The sequence below is a fragment of the Odontomachus brunneus genome, unplaced genomic scaffold (genome assembly GCF_010583005.1).
Source record: "Odontomachus brunneus isolate Ranch 3 - 2012 unplaced genomic scaffold, Obru_v1 Obru_scaffold_014, whole genome shotgun sequence".
Taxonomy (NCBI): Eukaryota; Metazoa; Arthropoda; class Insecta; order Hymenoptera; family Formicidae; genus Odontomachus; species Odontomachus brunneus.
The window spans coordinates 1,454,868-1,478,956 of record NW_022639464.1 but is presented as its reverse complement, the minus strand read 5'-3'; the positions used below and the strand labels follow the sequence as shown (position 1 = coordinate 1,478,956).

At 39.0% G+C, this 24,089-nt stretch overlaps 1 protein-coding gene across 3 annotated transcripts in view; it reads left to right on the top strand.

Moving 5' to 3' along the window:
- The window catches only part of LOC116841223, a 515,039-nt gene that overhangs the window by 264,479 nt on the left and 226,471 nt on the right, over positions 1 to 24,089 (top strand). For all 3 annotated transcript variants that reach the window (XM_032808907.1, XM_032808910.1, XM_032808909.1), the window contains exon 4: positions 3,602 to 3,746. In XM_032808907.1, the coding sequence (XP_032664798.1) occupies positions 3,602 to 3,746 (145 nt within the window). The remainder of the gene's footprint in view (positions 1 to 3,601; positions 3,747 to 24,089) is intronic.

Sequence of the window (24,089 nt, the reverse complement as noted above, 5' to 3'; positions counted from 1 at the left end):
TTAATTAAACCAATATAAGCTCTTGTTGGTTTAATTAACCATTTTTTATTTCTGAAGGCTATTTTTTAAGTTTTATTTCATAACATGACTTTGTACTATTCTTAACCCTTATTTTATATTTTGGCAAAATTTAAATACAGAATTACAAAATGCATTAAATTTCAAGGGGTTGTTCCAATCCCTAAACGTGCAAAAGAACACATTAAAAATATGTTTCTTACATTTGCATCTCTTACATCTTTGACTACTTTATAACATATTTGAAGTTTAAAATCAAGGAGGGGCACTTCCATGTTTCTCTGTATAAGAAGGATGCGAGTAATTGCAATCGTGTTATCTCGGTGACTTTTCCAAACGACGCGGAGCGCAACCTCGACGATAGAGACTCCGCTTGTGCGTTTTCCTCCTTAAGGGAGGATTGACGAAACAAAAGCCTCGTGATATCTTTGACCTCGCCACCCTATATAACTTCGCTCCTACGGGCTTCATTGTTGATTTTCCCGAGGGCTCGCTCGTCCGCGCCGCCGACTCTTTTGAGCTTTTTCAAACGATTCACAGATAATTCCCGATGCGCTCCTTTTCATTCGCTCCATTCCCCCGTCTGTGTCCCTCGCTCGTCTTTTTTCCTTTTTTTTTTGCATTTTCTATCCTCCGTCGTGAAGAAAATTGTCGTCTCCGACCAAAAAAAGGAGAAAAAAGAAGAGGAAAAGAAAGAAAAAACAGAAAGAAAGGAAGAAAGAGAAACTCTTTGCCGTAAAGACGTCGACGGTTGGATACTTTCGGTTTTATTTGACGAATATTTGTCGCCTCGGCAGCTTCCAAAGAGATTTGTGGATTCAAAATTCGACCTAAGTCTGAAGCGGTCCGTTTCTCTTTCAATTTTTCCTTTTATTTTTACAAATCTCGTTCGATGATAAATGTGTCTGAGTGCCGGCCATCGAGTCATATAAACCGGCGACTACTCAACGATAGTCGGGCTAATCCGCAAGACACGCCAAGAGGCCGGGTCATGATCCGACGTAGTAATAAGTCGCGCAATTAGGTCGCTCCGGATCGCGGCTTAATTACATTTATCCTGCCAAAAGCCGGTCATACGGGAGCGTGGCGGATAATGGAAACCCCGCTGCGCGGTCGGGACCGGCTACGAAACCGGGAAGCTTCGGCACTTAATGAGATTAAATTTGCTCCCATGCCTCGAAAGAGGAAACGGAAGCTAGGGGCGAGCCCCGCGGCAAAAATAAGGTAGAAAAAAAAGAAAAATACCAGGCCGCGAGAACCACAGGCCAAATGTAGTACTCGTGTGTATGTCGCGCGATATACGGGTGAGTTTTTGCGAGGCTTCGAATGCACGGACGGTCTCGACTGTTTTTGGAGAGAATTCCGCGAGCTGTCACGGCGCGAATTTCATGGATATTATTATACAAAAGTCACTGAAGATTTCGCACAGCTATGCGCGCAGCAGAGTCTCTGTTGAGAACAGAGGAGAGGGGAGCTTTCCTTTTCTCCCAATCTCTCGTTTCTTCTACTTTACGGACCGTACGTGTATTTATTTCTCAACGTGAAACAAAACAAAAGTTGCACGGGGATAAAGCAGAAACGCGTTAGATCTTCCTACAGGGACGACAGGTCTGGATCGCCGCGTGCCCGGCGTGTGAGTTGCGGGTGAAAGGTAAAACAAACTCCGATAGGAAATGGCGATACAAATCGACCGCGAGAAGAGATATCCCCGGCTTATCATCGGCCAATCGCGTTTGATTTGATGGGCCGCGTGCGGAATAGAGTTCGAGAGGGAGTACGGAAAGAACATCTCGACGATAAAGTAAAAAGAGAATGCCGTCGGGGAGGAAGGTAAAAGAGCGCTTGGGTGTTTCTTCACTTCCTCGACAAAAGGCGAACGGAAGAGAAAAAGAGGAAGAGAGCGACACAAAGCGAAAAGCGGTATCGCTCTCGGGAAGAGAAATGCGCATCGATAATCGACCGCGAACAGACAGCTCCTAATAAGTGAGCAATCCCTATGACGCGAACGTTGTCGTGACAATCGATAAAACACGGGAAAAACACGTTTAGTAGTAAATAGAGAAGTTGTGGCCAAAGTTTGGAGAATGAAAATTGCTAAAGCAAAAATTAACAGATTAAAGGCCTATGAAAGCCATAACATATGAAGGTAATAACAATGATATTAATATATATGATATCGGAGCCTTACAATTAATTGACTCTTAACATACATAAATATACATAAACGTTTCGGTTCTTGCTTTGGATCTTCCTCAGTATGAGTATTTTTGTTTTATCAATTTGTAATCTTAGAGCTTATTTTATCAATTTGGCTTTAATGAAAATTGCGTATATGATTATCGCCGAGTAGGGGAGGTGGGTTTAGTTAGCCCACAGGCTATGTACAATTTGTACAGGTACAATCGGCCACGTGCTTTATTTGTATATTTATCGTGAAAAGAACAACAGAAATGAAATTGTACGAAAAATTGTGTGTAGATATTTTCCAGACTTCGTTTTGAATTTCCATGTGAGACGTATCGCGCCTGTGTGTGGCGACAATTCACACCAAATAACACGTGAAAAATTGTGTATTTACTCAACGCATTATCGGGTTTGCATTGCTTAATTAGGCTTTCGAATAGTTAATCGAAATCGGGATGGTATCGAACGTGTGTTAATCTGGGGTAACTAACTACCATAGCCGTGTTAGTTTGACCGCGATAGGTAAATGGCGTAATAATTTGCGTTAACGATTCAACATGGTCGCGGTTAATGAGATTTTGATGCGGATGATATCGCCGCTTGTTTTAAAATTAAGGAATTAAGAAAACTCACCGAATGATCGGCGATATCTTTCGTGTTAGGCCTACGGTGCGGGTTAATCTTTAACTTTTTCGCTGCTAAATATGTAGATATGCACTAATTCAGAATTGAACGTTTATTTGCGAAAAGCGTAAATTCGATACCTTGCAAAGTCGAAGGTCCTGTGTTTCAAACACAGTCAGCAATAATCACAGGTTAAGCAATAATCTTTTGTCAATCTAATAACATGATCTAATTCAATGAAAAACAAAATTTAAAATATATAACCAAATAATACATTATTTGGCTGAAAATCTAATTTTCTCTTCTTCAAATAATAGTGTTTTTTCATCTGAACAACATGATTTAATCGATTGAAACAATACATTATACATGATGTAAAATTTTGTCCTGATGTTTGAGTCCAATAAATCCGTCTCGAACAGATAGAAATATTGAGAATCCAAAGAAACTTTTCTCTCATTAGATATACGTATTAAATTAAACGTAAGCTTATTTTTTTTATTTGGAAGCTCCCGAATAAATTTTTCCGAAAAATACCGAATAATATAGTAACAATTTTAGTTTCATCTCTTTATTGGACTCACAAATATCTGCGACAAATGCTGCAAATTCGCATAGAAAGAAAAGATAGTCGCCTATTTTCTATCACTTTCTCCTGCTTTTTGTTGTATGATAAGAGCGCAGCGAAAGGGTTGTACGACAGGATTCTTGTAGAATCGCTCGCTCACTCGATAACTTGCTCGCTCATTTCGTCGTGTGGAATGTATCTTTGCAGACAAGGATCAGTTCTCGATAGACGCGTTGCCGACGTGCAATCATGCGCTCAACGTTTGCGGACGCGACAAGGTGTGTGCTCAGATATACAAGGAGTTCAAGACCAACTGCAAGATTCAAGAGGGCAAGTGCAACATGGAGAATCGGTGAGTGAGCGGACACACTCCGCTTTATTATATTACACTTACCACACCATTATCAATTCGACACTGCAGTGAATCTTCTTTCTCTTTGCCTACACACGGCGATATCGCGGAGATAAAGCGAGGCCGAATACATACGAGAGTAAATACGGCCATGGAATACTAAATTTTATATTATTGTAATGAAATGGCACGCGCGCGAGTGTGTGTTTACTCTGTAACGGGGAGAGATAGGAAGATTTAATTGAGAATCGGCTAGGAAAACGCGCCGGGACCGCGCGCACGAATTTATTTATCTTCTTTTATTCATCTTCGCGTCGTGCGTATTTACCGCGGCGTGCGTATTTGCAACAATGTCGTTACGTTGTTATAATACCGCGTATTTGTTTAATGTGGAAGTTTATACATTTGTATTGTCTGAACAAATATGAATGGAATATCTGATTTTATGCTGTCGCTGCGAAACGGTACACGTGAGGAGTCGTTTCGTGGCTGAGGATTTCGAAAAAGCGGATTTCACGATTAAACTTTTATTTCGTTACAAGCTCACGATAGAATTATATCGCGCTCGAAAGCCAGCCTTTACACCGTGACAAATGCAAATCGTATGATTTAACATTCGTGAATTCGTCGACGCTCGTCGGTTCTGATGTTATGAGAGAAATTTCCGTTGATTGGTGAATAATTCGCGCTCTTCCCTTCCTCCTTTTTTTATACACGATGTGTAAAATCTTCAGCTCTGTGCGAAGTTACTTCGGCGCGATTTAGCTATTCCCTGTAACTTTGCATTTCCTCCGTGTGACTCGCTGTTTTTCGCTTATGCAGTGTGGGTCATTTGTGGGCAGCATCACTTTTCTCCCCATGTACGATTAAAAGAAATCGGGGCAACGTTTTTTTCTTCGTTTAAGATCTCTGTTTTCTATTCAAAACATCGTTTAGCCCTCAATATTTGTAACTTTTTCCTTTTCTAGCAAAACACGAAGGAAAATGTAGAATTTTTCTATTTAAAAAAAAAAATTCGTAGCTTTTCAACACGTTGAGAGAAAAAATCCGTTTAGCATCACAAGGGATCAAAAAAAATTTTTTGGCAATTCTCGCCGAATAAAAAGATAATTATTTTGATAATTGGAAATTATTATTTCCCGAGCACTAAAAGAGAGAGAGAGAAAGAGAGAACTGAAAAAGAAAAACAAACTCAATTTTTATTTAAAATCGATAATTTAATCATACATATATAAAATAAATAATATTAAATAATAATTTAACCCGGGAGTGGACGCGTATCGGTCATTTCCCCGTACTTTTCGTTTTCTATTTATATCATCTAATCTATTGACATTATCGTATTTTCGCTTTTACGTAAATTTTCTTTGATGTTTTCTCATATAGCATGGAGAAGTAGACGGTGTAGATTTATTTCTATGTAAAATTTGATACGTTTTTAGCAGTCCGTCTAAAAAACCATAGCGCGTCTACTAACGGTAGTCTTTTATCTCTGCCGCGTCAGCGTCGCTCGATATACCGCCGAACGTCTATTGTCTTTCCGACATCGCAGTTGGACGGACGGTTCTCTCTTTTTTGTTGAATCAATAAAATTTTCAACAGCATAATTGCATAATTTTCAACGCGTAATTAGAGTATATATTCTTAATTTAATAGAGATATTATTAAAATTAATACTTGAATTATTGAAACAATACATAATGTGGTAAATACATAATATATTGCCATTAAACCAAGAAGATTTATTCTCTATTTCTAAATTTATCAAATAAATTTTTAAGTTTATTAAATCAATGTTTAAGTTAATCAAAATAAAACGAGAGAAACAAGAAATTCTTATTATATTTTATTAAACTAAAAGAATGTCATTTTCTACTAATGCAGTTAAAATAAAAATATTATGATTTTATTTTTAATATATTCACATATATATAATAAGTTTAATGTTTTCTAAACGTATTAGATATAGAAATGGTAAAGAGAAAAAAAGATGGGAAAAAGAAGAAATAGTGACGTAATAAAATTATTTCCTTCAATTATTATATTTTTTTAAATAATTGGATTAATAATTTATTAATTATTACTTAATTATTGCACATATATGTGCTTAAATATACTTCGGTCGAAATGACTGATACGCGTCCACTAACGTTGTTCCCGTTAACGCGCGCACTCCCGGTTTAATAATAAGTAAGATAGTGTGCCAAAAATTATAATTCTTCTGCACAATTCGGGTAAAATTATATACGATGGCTGTCGCAAACTGGCTGCCCGCATCTTGCGCAGAAATGTATAATTTTACTATTGTCTTCTAATTGCAAAAGAAAATCATCTCTTCCTTTGTGCAATTTGTTTTTCACTAGTTCCGTATGATTCGCAGGTCATTTAGAAACATTCGCAACTTTGCCTGCACTCAGTTTCGCAGTGAACTGACGAAGTCAGCTGTGCCCGCAGGCATAGACTCTCCTTATCGTCAAGTTTTTTATTAGCGAAATCCCAGGGCCATCTCTGATCCATTCAAATGCAACATTCGATTATAATTTTGATTATTGAATGATCCACGAGTCATACAAATAGTTAGAATACGCGTGGCAGAGTCAGTTATACTTGACTGAAATTAAAGTGAAGTGATCCGTCGCAAGAATTAGTCGCATTGACGCGACACTGCGACAAATAATCCACGTTAACGAGCGACGTTTCGGGCGGGGACGTTCGCGCGAAGACAAACGGCCGGCGCCGATGGGCGCGCGCGGTTAATTAATTGTTTGCATGTAATTAACTCGTAGTAACAAAGTGGGAGAATTGTCGCGCGGTCATCGACGGTAAATTACGTTAGCCGGCGTAGTTTTAAAAGTTGGCCGCGCGCGCTTCGCGCCGGGCTATCTCGTTTTATCTCGCCGCGCGGAATTTCCGCGGCTACTTTGTCCCGGTCCCATTAAAGCCCGAGATACGAGCCCCTCCAGTCTAGTATCGTAACTTCGCAGAGTTAACGCCGAGGTCGGAGCTTGTGAACTTTCGAGATCGACCGCGACGTACCTGGGAGCGGGCCTAAAGCTCTGCGACCTGTCAAACCGCGGACTGTCTGTTCGCCGGGTTTTGTCATCGGTTTTCGTAAAACCGCCGAGACACAGGACATATTTCACTATCGTTGAAGGGCGAAAATCACAGGCAAAAGTTAAATAATAACTTGGAACGCGTCACCGAAATTTGGCGACTCTTCTTCGCCGAGTCGTAATCTTGCTTCCACGTTAACCCTGCTAATTCCGTCGAAGCACTAACACTGAAAAAAATAGTTTCGCTAATTTAACAAAATATCAGTACCCGCAACAAATGGTCGGTAACATAGGACAGCAAACAATTCCGTTATGGAAACAAGTGATTTATTGCTTTCAATTTGCTGTTGTAGCAACGCTTCTGTAATGAATACAGATGTTGCTGCGCAGTTAATCCAACAAATCATAAATTTGATTTACTAGCAATGCAGATATTAGAAATGAAGAGGTTAGAAATGACGCAATTCAGCAAATCAATTGTATTGAAAGAAACAAAGAAATGTTTTTCTCCGCAAGAATGGGGGAAGAATTGAGAGGAAGAAATAGCAATGCATTATTATTACATAAATATCGGATCTATTTTTTCGAAACCACTCATTTTTTGTGTCGTAACATTTCACCTGCACACACATCAATTAACAACAGCTATCTCGTTCTAACTAGACAGTAGGCTTGGCAGCAACAATGGAGCTCGCACGGACTATTTAAATCTATTTAAGAAATCTATTTAACATTTCTCATAATAACCTACCATCTTTAAAAAAAATCTCTTATATTAAACTTTAAGAAGGATCTATTTATTTAACATTTATTTTTCTCAATAGTTTACCTGCAATTAATCTTTTCTAATCCTTATTTTCAATTAGTATATTAAATTAGTATATTCAATTAGTGTATTAATTTCGTAGCTCGATTAATATTTCTTTCAAATGAACAGTTTACTTCGTCAAATTTGAACGCATCGCGACAGTGGAAAATGATTTGCGCACGCCGCTTTAAAAAACTCGCGGCTGATACTTTCGCAAATACGAAGGACACGAGCAATATATCACTCGTTTTCCTCGAACGACAGTCCTCTCTCCGTTTCTGCCGTAAAGTCATTAACGAGAGCGCGCTCGTGCGCTCCACACGCGTGTACGCACTTTTAATTACGAGAATTTTGCGACTGCTGGAAGTTTACGAGCGATTTCTTCCTCGCTTTGCGTAACGACCTCGTATTTTATGTATCGTTTCTATCTTCTTTCGGCGCCAATCAGCCGAGCGACATCGTTATAACGATTGTTGAATTGAAGAATTGAAATCTCAATCTAATAAATTAGTTGATTACGCACGATTTTAATTGCTTTATCGCATATAAGCGTATTAGAAATATTAATTTATGCCAGTTTCGTTGTTGTTTTTAATTTTATTCTTTAAAAAATAATGCCGTAAAAGGATCAGAATTTGCCCATGAGGAAAATGTGTGAAATCGGGCTGTCTTTGTATTTTTAGGCCTGCTGAGCTTGAATATGAGGTATAAAATTGTCCAAATCGTTTATTTGCTAAAAGTATTTGCTAAAAAACGAGGCTTTTTTGTAAGGAAACTGCATTTGCACGAAGTTCCCCGGAATTTAGACTATTTTAAACTTCATATTTGAGCTCAGCAGGCCCAAAAATATAAAGGTAGCCCGATTTCACACATTTCCCTCATGGGCAAATTTTGGCTCTTTCACAGTATTGTTCTTTATTGCTACGTTGAATTTTTGCGCAAAAGATATAACAAAAATTGAGTTATTCCAAACTTTGTTATATATTTTTTTACACAAGAGCGATGCGAATGAAATCAATAAGAGAGGATACGCACACTAGATCGTCCACTTTGACGATCGCTGTCCGTTTCAATTGATTGGAAAATTAGCTGAATAATTAGTTAAACCGCTCTTTGATTTTCGCCAGCCGTCGCTGGCGGCGTTCCGTGCTCCGTCGTTCCTTCTCCGCGGCGCTCTCATTCTCGCGAAATGTCAATAAACTAATTGCCGTTAAAGCGGCGCGCGCAAATTAGTTCATTAATCGCGCAAAAAGGCGACACGGGCGTCGCCGGCGCTGAAATCACCGGATCGAAAGTATCGTGGGAAAACGCCGGACTGCATTCCCGGAAGTACTCGGTCGAGCGCAACTACAGTCGCATGCAACGCCACGTAATTTCCTTCGTGGAAACGAATTAGCTCGCTGCACCGCCACCTCGTTCTCTTCACTTCGCAATCCTTTAAGTGAGCGAAGGGAACGTGTTATACGTCGACGGCTCGAGTCGCCCGATCGATTCGCAGAAAAGGGACGCGCGAAATGGTACAATTTTTTGACATAAGGTGACACAAATCGACGCAGATTAGAATAATGACGGGTTTTCAAGCGAGAATTCTCTCGCGACGACAGCGAGCCGATCGCCGACAGCCATTTGTCGCCTTCAGAATTGTTGCCACGCGACGAGCAAGATAAAAGTGCTGCAGGCGCAACATACTTTTAGCGCTGCACGTGACTATCCGATTTTTATCTAACGCCGCCGACATATAGCCGGCGAGCCAGCTGGCTTTGATATTAAAAAGTTGACCTCCGAGACTAGATACATCTAGTATTAAATGCGTAGCGAGAACGCGAACCTACCTTTCGGTAGATATGATAATACAATCCTTAATGAATCACGAGAAGAGCAGCATGCGAGCAGTATATTTCATGACTAAATAACATAATTTACATTACGTGATGTTATTTCTAATCAGCTTATACGAGCATAATTTATCGTCTACGACGTACAAATGGTCGCGCCGCGATAATTAACTTTTTATTCTTATCTTAATTCCAAATCATTTTGCGCTCGAAAGAATTTGTGATTTTAATTTGATCGTGAAGATTCTTCTCTTGATGATTTTTCGATATCGATTATTTGTGTAATCAAAGAGGTTGTAGGGATCGGTGTCATATTTTTCAGTGGCATGTCGAGGAGATCACTCTTAAACTTACTATTTATCGAACGCAAAGTTATATTTTTATACATTTATTTCATTATCTAATAAATGTGAATTTGAAACAAAGTTGAGATCAGTGCCGTTTTGGTACATTTGTATCAGATTTATCGCAGTTCATGATTTGCCACAGCGTCTTTGACCAACACATTGCGTTCATCACTGCAGAAAATGTTATTTTTTAATTTTTCTTATTAATTATCATTTGTCTAATGCACCAGTTAATCCAATAGAAATGCACAGATAATAGAAAGAGATGTATAAATGTTAAAATATGTGTATGTATCTGGAGTATTATTGTAAATTTTGAATTTTCTACCACTATATTTTCCAAACAAAACGGTCAATAATTCTGAAATTTGTGTATAATGTCGGTATATTAATTTTTAATATCACAGTAGTTTCATTAAATCCATAATTTTAGAGAGAGAGAGAGAGAGAGAGAGAGAGAAAATTAAAAATAACAAAACTCTAAAGAGTTTTATGTATAAAAAGTATCAATTTAGTTTAAAATATTTCAATTCTGAAATAATCAATTTTTTTTAATTTCACAAGCAATTAAATAATATCTCAATTTATATATAGTGCAAGATTCAAGGAATTTTTAAAGAATTTATTTTACCTTGCTCTTTTCTTAAGCATTACTGTACTAACATTGAAAGTAAGTTTTCACGGCGTGCTCGCATAGTTTGTGTGACCTCGCTTCAGAATCTCTCGATATTCAAGAGTACAATTAACCCAAAGGACATTCCCCTCAGTTGAATCTTTATTCTTTATGATCTAAGAAATACGGACGCGCGTAACGTACAGAGGTCTTCTCGGGGGAGCTGTGCATGTATGTACAGCATATTTACAGGTAACTGCAACTACACGTCATATATAATTAATTCAGGCAGGGCGGCGTTATTTCTCTCGTATTCTACCTGGCAAGGAGCACTCGTTTTTCCCAGCTGCGAGGTGAGGTCGACCTCCGGAAAGCGTAACCGGCTGCGGTTTTTACGGCGAGCATTAATTAAATTAACGGGATCATTAATTGTGGCGTCTCGTGCTGCACTCGAGGATCCCGTATCTCCGTAAATCCGCGCGAACTGCCCAAAGGACGACTTCGCGGCGGGCTTCGCGCCTTTATGAAGTAATTAGAATTAGCAGACCGGCAGGCGCGCATTGTTCGAGCATTATTTGCTTAAGGCTCCTGATATCTCGCTGTGGAACTCCTAATTGATGAGATCAGAAACAGGAAAACGCACAAAATTCTTGCATACCATATTCAAATGAAGAAGATATTTGAATGAAAAAATCTTTGAGCATATTTGTAAAAACACTTTAAAAACTACCATTTTCCCTTGATAGCCCTGAAATTAATGTGATATGCACAACCTTCCTCTTTAACCTACCTTTTCTTATGATTTTGTCATGTTAATTTTACGGCCATTTACCGACTGTCAAGGGAAAATGGCAGTTTTCAAAGCATCTTAGCAAGTAAGCTCAAGCGACCTGAAGTTTTCTTTCCTTCAAACGTCTCTTTGTTTGAAAATGGCGCACAAGAATTTTCAGCGTGTCATTTCTCGCCTCTGACGTCACGATCCAACATGGCCGCGGCGAGTAGCCAAGGAGCCTTAATACTTAATTACAATATTAACGCTAAACTCTCGGAATATAGTGTACTCTTACTCATGTTTCTAAACAAAACATGCAATGAGGGAGAAGTGCAGGGGAAATATTTGCTGGCTCTTTCGTATGTCCATTATGTTTACCTGTTGCAATATAACTTTGTCACATTAATGTTGGCCGCGCTCAGGGATAAGATAAGCCTCTCCGGAGCTTATGGGTGCAAGTTTACAAATTAATTTATGCACGGTTCATTAATATGAAATTACAGAGATTACAACGTTCGCTAAATATCGGTCGACAGACACACACAGAAAAAAGGCATTCTTGTTTGCAAAATATTCTTATTTTTTAAATGTTAATCGAACGATATTAAACAGCTTTAACACTAGATTTACGGGATAATTTGACGGGTATCCGGAGAAATAGGTATACGATATAGCGGATCTTAAAATTAGAAGTCTGAAGAGTAAATGAATAATTTGGATATATATTCATATCATTCCATTAATAAAAATCAACAAAAATTGTTAAAAAATAATAATAGTTTCCGTAATGTTGCTCGTGAAATCCGAAAGCTGTTAAATTGACGGGTCCCGTAAACCTAGTGTTAAACAAAGATAAAATTACTTGCAAGATTACATTTTATATGATTCAACGACAAGGAAAACCTGAGTTCTTCAAAATTATTCAGAAGTAATTTTCATTAATAGAAAACACAAACATCATATTTCCGATTGGAAATATGTGTTTTCAAATCTGTATACTTAATATATTCAAATTCATAATCATTGTTTCATGTATAAGCAACGATATATAATTTTGTTACAAAACTTTTCAAGTCCTGAGTTTCAATAATGTTATAATCTCATTTGGATATTATAATAGTCTCATAAGAAGTGCAATATGATTATTTTGACGACAATAATATCTTCTTCCGACATTCAAGAACTTCATATTCTCAATTCAATGCACTAATAACTTTCCATTAATGAAAATTATTCTTGAATAATAAGAACACAGATTTTTTTTCTGATTGAATCAAAATATATTCTTGCAAGTAACTTATCTAACGCTATGTCGCTATATAACGCTAATCTCATTTGAAGCTTAACATGTAAAAAATAAAGATGTTTCCCAAACAAGAATATCCTTTTTTTTTTAGCGACGCTGTGTGAAGTGGCCTTTGCGAGTCGCGTCACGGAGAGATGGTTCTGCAAATTCCAACGAAATCTGTAAAGCTCTTGTGTCTTTGCCTCTCTATCTCTCTCTTCTCCCCTTCAACCTTCCACCCGTCCTCCTCTGACTCTCTCTTCCTCCTCTGCGATGCGATTCTCCTTATCCGTAATAACATTGAAATTCAATCCGTCGTTCCTGCCGATAAAAGTAAACCTCGCCGACGAAGTTCCTCGATCATCGGTCTTTACCCGTGTTCCCATTTCCCTTTAATCTACGATACCGAGATCGGGCAAGATGGTGGGCTCCGGCGATCGATACCGTTCGTTATCGTTTCACTGTATTTTTTTCGAGAAACCAACTAATCAACCAACCAACCAGTCAGCTAGTCGGCCAACTAACCGGCCGGTCATTCAACCACGATGGCGTTAATAATTAAACTGACGCGATGGAATAAACATTAGCTTGATTCCCTTAACACGGGAAATAAAATCCCGGACCGTCGTATTTCAGTTTGTTTCCTCTGTCATCGGCGGGCCATAATAAAACATACCGTTCACCTCTCTCTCCTTCTCTTCCTCTTCCCTCCCCCTTTCTCTGTCTTCATAAATCAAATTAATCCATCGACAAATTCATACTTCTTTTTCCATCAACCTCTTCGCCCCCTTTCCACGACATTCTCGTCGTCGTCGTTGGTGACTTGACGTCGAGGATCTTCGACGGTAAAAAGAAGCGAGTCGGAAAAAAGAAGGAAAAGAAGGTCCATCTACCCTCTCCCCCCTCTCCCTTCCTATGCCCCGCGCCCTCTTATTGCATTCGGCGGCTCAATTAGTAGAATTGAGAACTTGTCGATCGGAGGAGAATGTAACGAATCCAATATCGAGGAGCCAAACCTCCACAGACCTGGAAAATCCTTCCTTCCCCCGTCTCCCTTTCTCTGGCGTGTCAATAAGCTTCTATTCCACTTGCGTCGGAGCGATGTCGCGGGAGTTGCTCTCAAGGAAACGTCGCCGTCGATGTTTGGAAAAAGGAGACGCAGTGCTCTACGCTTCGACATCGGTAATAACGACGAGCGATAAGCGACGCGATTAATTATCGTGATTAATGGCAAATACAGCACGTCCGAGCGCCGGCCGTGGATAGTATCGTGTATTATTTCCAATCGGCGATGAAGCGCGACGGTTCCCAAGATAGAGCGGCAACGAGTGAAAAATTGAGGCACGCGCGGATTGAAAATATGTTTATACACTCTCCCCCCCTCCGTTACGGGACGTGGATTAACTTTATTAAGGCGCGGCGCTAGATTGTTTTATCGCAGCTCGTTAATTGATTGATTGGAGAAATGTTAGCTGAGCGCGCGCCGCGCGACGATAATAATTTGGCGATTCAGCGAGTCCGGCACGAAATTAAAATCTGAAATTACAAACGTCCGGGATTATAGAGATCGCGTATCGATATCCCATTGTTCGCATTAGCATTTAAAATATCACGCTATACGTATGGTACCCGAACGCTGCACTCCATATGAAAACGTGATCCCCGTATTAAATTCGATATTAGCATAATATCGATAGGTATTCATATTGCTGTTTGAAATTAAAATACCACGTCATGTTTGACGCGGGTGTGCGCCCGCTCGTTCGCTCGCTCGCTCGCTTGCAGAAAGTTCGCATAAATAAAGCCCTTATTATAAGATTCCGCCCCGATAAAAGTCACGAGAGGTCGCGCTTATTATTCGAAATCCCGTCGATAAAAAAGCACTTCGGCGCGTTCTCCCCCTCTTCCCCCTCCCTCCTCACACGCGGTGTCAATAGCACTTTTAATCTTTTTCACGTGCCAGTGATCTCAGCATGAATTATGTATATTACGTCTCGTTGGCAAATCCGTTCAATTAACGGAAAGAAAGGGACCTCCTGCCGATCTGCCTCGAACTGGGGTTGATAATCTTCTTTTCTTACGCACGTATTACTCTTCACGAATACGATATATCAAGTGTTCGCTCCTCTGATTTCGCCAAATTTATACTTAATGGTGGGAGCGAAGTCGCACTACCAGAGCAAATTCGCGGAACGACGGCGCGGCGAATCCAATTTATCTCGCGTAATCGGCGACGTGAAGACGCCCCGCGAAGAACCCGAAAGCGAAATAGCGCTCGCGTTACAGATTAACGAAATTGATATTAATTAGGGCGATGAGTTGCGTGGAGGGCGACGGGCGTTCTCACGTCGCTAGCAAGAGGAAAGGGACGGTGGGAAGGAGGGGGAGGGACGAAAGTCTCAGCCATCCCCATGTGACTTAACTACCCACTTACGTGTTGCTGGAAACTTTGAATCCCGCGGGCGGGCACCGCGCGCGAATTTTCTCCACTGCATCTCACCTCTTTCTCCCCCTGCTCCGCCACCATCACCTATTTACTCCCGCCCTCCCGTGCCTACGGCATCGCGCGTATCGTTAAAGGGTGCAGTCGGGTACTTCGAGGGCCGGAAGAAAGAGGATCCTTAAGCAGGGAGGAAATTGTCTTTCCTCCTCGAGGGCGGAAATTTTCTTGCCGTTCGCGCGTTGAGTTTCTTGCGTGAGCGAGGCGAAACGCGCGCGGCATGGCGAGAGACGAGGTGAGGAGGAGGGGGATACTGCATCGTCGGATACATCGCCGGATGCGTCGGGGGTTGCATCATAGATGAATCTCGGGTTAATAATTAAAACAGCGGAGCTCGCGCGGGGCATGAGCGGCGACAGCTCGCGGGCGGAGAAGAGTAAGGTTGAAATACCAATTCTTGAATACATATCTAATTCTGGATATCCTTTTAGACTTTGAATATGATATTTAAGCTGCCGAGAAATAGAGTATATATATATATATATATATATGTATATATCCGATATATCTGTTTTTATATAAAAGCTTAAATATATATTTAAACACTAAACGAATGTCCATGATTATATATATGTTTGGATATTAATACATTTATCTTACGATTCTGAAATTTTAATTATATCGAATTTATCTATAATCTTTCTTACAACTTTTACTGCAATTTTTATTACGATATTTATAACAATTTTTCTTATTATACTTTCAACAATAATACTATTATTATTATCATCAATATTCAATCTTTTTTCTCTTTTTTCTTAGCTAATTTATCCATTCATATTTTTTATTTAAGAAAAATTTTTTTATTATTAAAAAATTCATACTTATCTTAACTACTTAAAACATAGCGACTCATTAAAATACTTTATAATTATTCATCGCGTCGTGGATTTTTATTTGAAGAAATTTACGTTACACGATTAACTATTTCCGTACTAACAAAGAAAATAACGCTCGTGCGGATGTATTTTTGGAGGTGCGAAATGACCAGCCGCGAAATTGTTGCGGAGCGTCGTGTCATTCATCGGCGGGACGGCCGATTGGTCCGACAGCACGAAATTTTCTCTCGCGCCGGCGAGTTATTCATTTTTCAAGCGGCAATACACTATCTTTCTCCTCGAGTGAATCGCTCCGAAGACTGAGGCAGAGTGTGCTTTCTAAAAAGCTGCCGCTTTTCTGTTCCTTTCGGTCGTCTTGACGAAGACAAACCTTCCTCGTACAGGCCGCCCGTGAGCACCGAACGAACATCCACTCTCAGAAGAAAAGAAAAGAATACAACACACTTATCTCGCGCGCGATATGATTCCCTCTTCTTGGAAAGAGCGAGAAAGTGTAGTGTTAGTGTTTCTCCCATTGAACGAGATCGATCTCCGTGATCTCCCGCGCGTAAATGAGTATCGTAATTTGATTTAAGGTTGCTCAACTCAAATAGATGTCCGAGATAAATCGCAGAGCAAGATTGACATAACGATGTGATCGGTGGTGATATTTATTCTGTTCGGGCAAGAAAGAAATCCGACAAAAGAGGAAAAGAACGAAAGTCTATGAATTTAACTGCTATAAATCTAAGAAATAAAAGCCTACAAAAACCTACAAAGGCTATGTCAAAATATTTTGTACAATAGTTTGAGAATCATACTATTTCTACGTATACATATTTTAACGTATTTTTTGGCCTAGAAATAAAAAATTAATTAATATTCTCTAAGCTCTGAGAAAAAACAAAGACATTTAGTTTAACACATTAAACTCATTAAAAGTCAGATTTCTTATACCAAGTTTTGATTTAATGATTTGAAAGTCTTTGTTTCTCCTCAGAGCTTAGAGAATATTAATTAATTTTTTTCTTTTGATTTAGATTATCCAGATTATAGTAATTCTCTTGATTCTATAATAAAATATATGTTACTTATATTAAAAGTCAATATGTTACTCATATTAAAAGTCAATACAGTTCTGGAATATTCCGTATATATTAATTTCACTATTTCTATATTTGTTTGTGCGCAATTGAATATTTATCGGTGTAAAAGGAAATCTCGTTTGTATTATGACACATAAGTATATTTAATTACAATAACAAAAGGCGTAAAATTCGCTCCAGAGAAGGTAAACAGTATATTAAGCTAACTTGGAACATAAAGCATTCCATTATAAAGTGTATCCTAACAGGAATAGTGTAGCAGTAGTAGTAGTAGCAAGAGTAGTAGTAGTAGCAGCAACAGTAATAATAGTAGCAGCAGCAGTAGCAGCAGTAATAGTAATAGTAGCAGTAGTGCCTTCTTCTCTCCACATAAATTGTGAAGTAAATTCTTCTCTGTCGTGAAATATAGCGAAAGTGGTATACATTAAACGTGCGGAATAAAATATAAATGTAATACATTTCTTGCGTGTAACGCGGAAGATTAAAAACGAGCAAAGTCTAAAGAGCGGCTTAAGCAAAGGTAACTCGTAAATTCATAAACTTTCGCATCAAATCCACCGGGGAGGTTTCCATTATTCGTTGATTATTCTCTTCGCAGATAGTAGACGCGATCGTAAAGAAAGGACATGTTGCTCTGTTTTTATCTATTCGTTTGTTGTCGATGCAATCCCGCCTTATATCTTCGGCGACGAGTATTAAAACCGCGACGATAATTTCTCGTTGCTATGCGAACGTCATTCGCATCGCGGGTATCGCTGGGGCTGTTACTCGCGAAAAAGACACGCGCGATATTTCGTGATTACGTTCGGGCAAATTAGATCCGTGAATTCGTCACGTGACGCCGGCGCCGTGCGACTCGGCGCGGCGCGGCGAACGAACGGACGTGAGCGTGACGGAACGCATCTCTCTCGTCGAAAATATTTACGACGCGAAATGGCCGAGCTGTGTAGCGCGTTAATTAGGGCTGCCACGGAGTTCCCAAGGGATCGGAAAGCGAAGATAATTACGGACGTGTCGGCGAGACTGTCGGTCCCTGACGAAGGAGCTGACGTTCGAAACGAATGGATTGCATCGACCGGTACGTCACGTCGGCGTTAGCGGCGTCGTCATGCACGGCCTCTCAAAAACGCGAGACTGCAATCGATGACGAATTATATACGCGAATATTAGCGGACCGATCGATAGTTGTGTGTGTGCGCGCGCGCGTGTGATACCTGATGTCTCTCATTTTAACGCTCGAGTCTCTCATTTCGACCCTCAGCATGTACTACGAACGCATCTCCATTTTTCCCGTGAACTATAAATTATTATCTGCTATAGATGAAGCTTATTTTTAGTTTCCATGAATCATATTTACGTGTAAATATGATTTATTTCTCGAGTATCGTCACCAAAATATTTATGGATTCTGGTTGTAATGTTCTAAACATATGATTCTAAGTGGGCAAAGTTTTCTTCTAGTTTTTATTATATGTTAGAATTGAATAACACACATTGACTTCCTAAATAATTTTATTGTTCAGTAAAGTACATATTCAAAAAATCTTAAACATATTTGATTTTTTGGCTTTTATTCTATTGAATAAAAATTCAATAGGGATGTTTGATATCATAAAAGTATGTTGACCTTATCGATTGAAAAAGTATGAGTTCCCATAGTGTTTCTATTTCGATTCCAGATAGAAAACCTATGTTAGGCATAAGAATAGGTTTTCCAGTTGGTATCATGAAATAGGATAACCAATTTTAGGAAAATTTGGTTATTTTAATCAGAATATATGTCGTATCTGGAGAAAGCTTGGGTTATTTATATGCGGGAATTGTTTTACGTTTGAACAATTTTTGCCAGGAAATGTTCACTGAAGAAAAAGTTTATTAATAATAATCATTAAGCCTGGATAATAGTTACTAGATGTTTTGGAGAAATACTTTCAACTATATAAAACGTGTATGTGAATGTAGTTAAGTAATTTGGTTAGCATTAAATAATTTTAGCAAGGCTTGATATTTGTTGCTAAAACTTGGTGATTATTATTAATTTATGTGGTATATCAAACACTTTGTTAAATAAAATTATTTAGTAATATATTCATACATATTATTTAATAATATTTGCTCCATCATATGATCAATACACAAAGTAATCAAATACCTTGGTAGTAGTCAAACTATTTAGTAATTATTACTAAAACATTTGATATCGTTTACCAAATCATTTAATTGTGTCAACTAAATGAAGAATTTGTCTTACTAATTGTTTTGTAATTAATACCACACGGTTGATAATTATCACTATTTAATATTAATTGCCAAACACTTTGCATTGAAACACTCAACCGTACGCGAATGCATTTGTTAACTTTTGCATGACTGTTTCTTCAGTGCAAAGTACGTGAGCGGATAGTCAAGGCTAAAATGTTGCGGTAACGCGGATTGTCCGGCAGAAAAAGACTAATTGAAATGAATATAGTAGCGGCATGCCTAAAAGAAGACTTTTTCATTTAACACATTTGTGTTCGTACAAGAATATCGTTGCATGTATATCTCTTGAGGCGCGCGGGAAATGTTAAATTATTAACTTTGCTGGCACCTTCACCCGGACGAAACCGCAACAGAAGCGCGCGCGCGCGCACACACAGTAGCACTGTTAAATAATTCCTACAGCGACACGGTGGCGGAACGAAAGTCAGACGAATGTAACGAGTATCCTGTCGTCATCGTCGTAACCGGTCGCGATCGATAGCGCGGAAGTTCGCCCCGCGCTCCCCTCGATTTAAATTAAATGTCAACAGCCGTTCGCCGAGAGCCCCGCAACTTTGCTCGATCGGCAAGTCGTCGCGTGCGTTTGTTCTCCGTCGAGGAGAATGCAACTTGGCCGATTTCAGCTAGTCACGCTCCACACCCTTCTCTCTCTTGTTCGTTAATTAAAAATTTCCAACCTTCTATCCCGCTTGCGGCGCAGCGCGACGATGTGACGACGACTGCTCACTAGCGGGCAGTTTCTCGCGAGACGGTTCTTCCTTCAATTTCTCAGCGTCGTCTCTGCGACATGATGGAGACGCCGGGAGGAAAATGAGGTGAATACGATTCAGCGAGTATATCACGCGTATGTAATACTATTTTAATAATTCAGATTCTCTTCTTCTTAGAAGAGCAAAAATATACGTTTGTACCGGTATCTTAGCAGAAAGAAGTTCCAACCCAACTAGAAATTCTGATGAGACACATTTGATACTGAACAAGGACCTAACTGGATAAATGTAAGATATTCCTAAGTGATATATCTGATAAGAGGTGAGAATCGAATAAGAAAGATTTGATTATTCGCCCCATCAGAGGGATCTACATTAGAATCCTAATATACGTAGTAACTTAGTACACTATTTTATAAAGTTATATAGTTAGAATCTTTTTCGGGATTTTACTTCATTCCCTCTATTACAGCTTGTCTTATTAAAACTCAATAGAGATGTACAATAAGTGTGATCTATAAAAATTATTTTCTACATTTTCTTTCTTTAATTTAAAAAGTCACTAAAAATTGTTATAAGTCGCCAAGTTATAAAGATGATTTATAAATATAAACTATGACTATATCATTAAAGCTCGTTAACATCAATTCCTGTTGAAGTCAAGCAATATGGTTAAGCGGTTATAATCAATAAATGAACGGGTGATCGGGACGATAAAATATTTGGATGAAATTATTTATGGGAAATTACAGTGTAAGCCTAAGATAAAAAGGCCACACATTGGTGATAAAATATTGATAATGAAATATTAAATTTTTAACATTAAATAAAATAATAGGAGTTTTCCACATTAAATAATATTTTCTTTATGGGAGAATTTCTGATGAAGATTTGATAAGGACCTGACTATGATGAATCTTTAAGATTTGATTGCCATGTTGCATTACATGACGTACTAATGACGTTACTTATACGAATCTGCTAACTGATTGAGATTAACTTGGATCATGTTTAACTAGATCCAACTAGATCTAACTAAGTCCAATTAGGTCCAACTAACTCCAATTAGGTCCAACTAGATTTAAAACATGTGCAATTTTAGAAATATTGACATTTTAAAGTCGAGAAATTTCTTATCTGTACCTGTAAATTTTCGTATCTCGATCATGAAATAGATTCAGCGTAGTATTTTTATCATTTCGAGTTTGTGTATTCTAAGATTTCTATAACTGAAATTCGTGGATATAGATATCGGCCTGTTTGCTTCTTAGGATTTGATTAATGTTAGGGAACTTGCTCGTTCAGTTTCCGACGTTTCCTCATCGAAGTCGCGTCAATCGTAACTATTCCTGCATGTATACATACCAACATAATCCGCGCAACTCCCTCGAGTCACTTTGGAAATAATCCTGCATGCGCGAGAAGATCAAAATGAAACATTTGTACATCAGCCAAACCTTTATTTATCTCCTCACAGCTCGGTGCAACCGCCCGGCCCGCTCTCTCTCTCCCTCTCCTTCTCTCTCTCTCTCTCTCTTTCTCTCTCTCTCTCTCTCTGTCATTCCACCGTTCTCACTTTGAAGAATTTGAAGCTAAAAATATTCCACTGCCGAACTGTGCCTCTCCTCTCGAGACCATCCCCGTTGACTCTCGCGGGAATATGTAGCTTTGAAGAAATTACTTTGATCCGCGGCTAGGCCTCCTTTTATCCGCAGCGTCTCTTTCGCTCGCATTCCTCCTTCCATCTAAGATGGAATGAGGGGTGGATTGCACTGGCAATTTCACAGTGTCGGAACGAGAGGGAGGTAGCTCGATCCGAGGCGGCGGGTTACCACCTCGAAGGCTCGAAGGCGGCGTCTCCCGTCATTTCCGGCCAAGTCGGACCTCGTTAATCGTTCATCGAGCGATGGTTCTCTTTTTTCTGCTCTTCAACTCAGTACAGAAGCGAAGGGCGGTTCTAGGACTAACAAACGATCATGCAAATTTCACCAAGCACGCAAAAAGTAAATACGACGCAGTTTTGTAACGAGCGAAAATGGCGGGATGTTGATCCTTATCTTTATTATCTTTATTAACGTCTACTTGTTTCGAAAATAGAAAAGACAATTTTTGTATACTGTTAACTTATTTCTTTAATAAATTGTTTAATAAATTAATAATTTTTATTGAATACGGCTCAAAGATGTGAAGAAATATAATAATTATTTCACAAATATGTGTGTTATAACATATATTTTAAATAATATAACTCTTTACTTTTACGGCATTTCACACGATGAGTAACATTTCCTTACGACGACTGATTAAATTAGTCGTAACGAGTGCGATATTAAAATTGTGTTATCGCGATAGTAAGTGGATCAGCATGGCGCGAATAATCTCGCCACGCTTCGTCGCTCTTTAATGGCTTGTAGATGCTGTCTTTGTGACTAACGCTGCGCATTTTCGGTTCGCAGGGTACATGTGCGGCCGAAATGAAAGTGTAAGGACGACATTATGTCCTCAGAGATCGCGCTTGCCATCTTGAGCGTATCAGGAGGGGAATAATTTTATTAGCATAAGTGGCTGGGATTTTCAAAGCGACGTGTTAAATGCATGCGCGCGCGCACACGTACACGTGGGTCTTGAGTTACCGAACTGCATACCGAGTACATTAGCGTTTACGGTTTAGCAAGTCCGGACAGAGAATTTCGAAGTAGCGTGCGCGAAGGGAGAATCTCTACAGTCGAAAGAGGAAGCGCCAATTTTCTTCTACCTTCATACTACGAGACTACTTTAGGCTAATTAAACGTTAATTAAGACTGTCGAGTTAACGAGGTCTTTTTCAGCGCCAGCGGTGACATCGTCCGACGTATCTATTTTTATAACAAGCCTTTTTTATATAATCTTCTTTATATCTCTGGTAATACAGATCTTATAATTAAATTTATTATTGTGCATGCTGGCTGGATGTACTCGTGAATCTGTGTGAACACATTGAAACTGTATATTCATTTGGATTTTATTTTATTTACCGAGGCGACTAATTATCGCGTTTCTTGATTCTTTCTGGCAATATTCAGCCCTTCATTTCGAATTGTCCTATCTTTGAATAGAAAAGAAAACTAATGTAAACAAATCTGTTCTCTAAGTTATACTTTAGAGTCTCGGAATCAATTTCTTTAATTTCCTCTTTTTGATAATATCTTTTGTCGCATTTTTTTGTTTTTAATTTAATTCTAATATTCTAAAGAGACCACTCGATAATTACATCACATCACGAAGAGAAAAGGGATGTTGATCTATTAGCTGGAGTGACGGTTTGTGATGGCAGTGAAGGGGGAGGGTGGAGGTAAGGACTATAGAATGTCATATGTATATACAAAATTTTATATTTAAAAATATTACATTTTATAAAAGTAATTTAATTCTGTGTTAACAATCTTAATTTTAATATATATTTTTTTAAAAACACAACTTTTATTACTAAAAATTATAAAATAATTAGTTTGATATTATGCTTGGAAATTATTTGTATTTTAGGAAAAAATAGTATATAGTGATCTAATTATTATTTTTATTATTAGTGATCTAATAATTATTTTTCGTGATATGATTATAAGCTATTTCTTCTTATTCTATGTTAGGATGTGGGGATGGAGTAAAAATACTCAAATTTCGCGCAACGTAATTGTGGAACGGGCCCAAACCATATTTCCGTGAAAACGCAACTTGTTGGAAATTAGCTGAGGAAGAATCTCCATTCGTTCGCGCTTACACTGTCGAAATACGTTCGTAAACCTCGCGATACATTTTGCACGGTATATTTCCCGAGCTACGTGTATTGTAGCCCCGTTTTCTCTCGCCAAACAGCTTGAAACTTTCCGCTCCGACGGAGCATCTAGCCGATTACATTACGCCAATCGCATAATCGCCCCCGCGAATTCGGGGGAAGACTCGGGCGGCGCCCGATGAAATCCTTGGAAAAAGAAACCAATACAAAATTTATCGACAAGCCGCCGAATCTCGCCGCCTTTATTTCCCTGTCGCGTCGCAGGCGGCTGCATCCGTCGGAGATTTATCCCAGTCAACGCCTCGGGGAGGAGGATTGCGCGCTGCAGAGAAGACGGCGGAAGGGTGGGTGGTTGGGACGTGGGGGAGGTTTGTGAGAATTCTCTTTCTCCCCCACTTTCCCCACCTCTTTCTTTCTCTCTCTCTCTCTCTCTCTCTCTCTCTCTCTCTCTCTCTCTCTCTC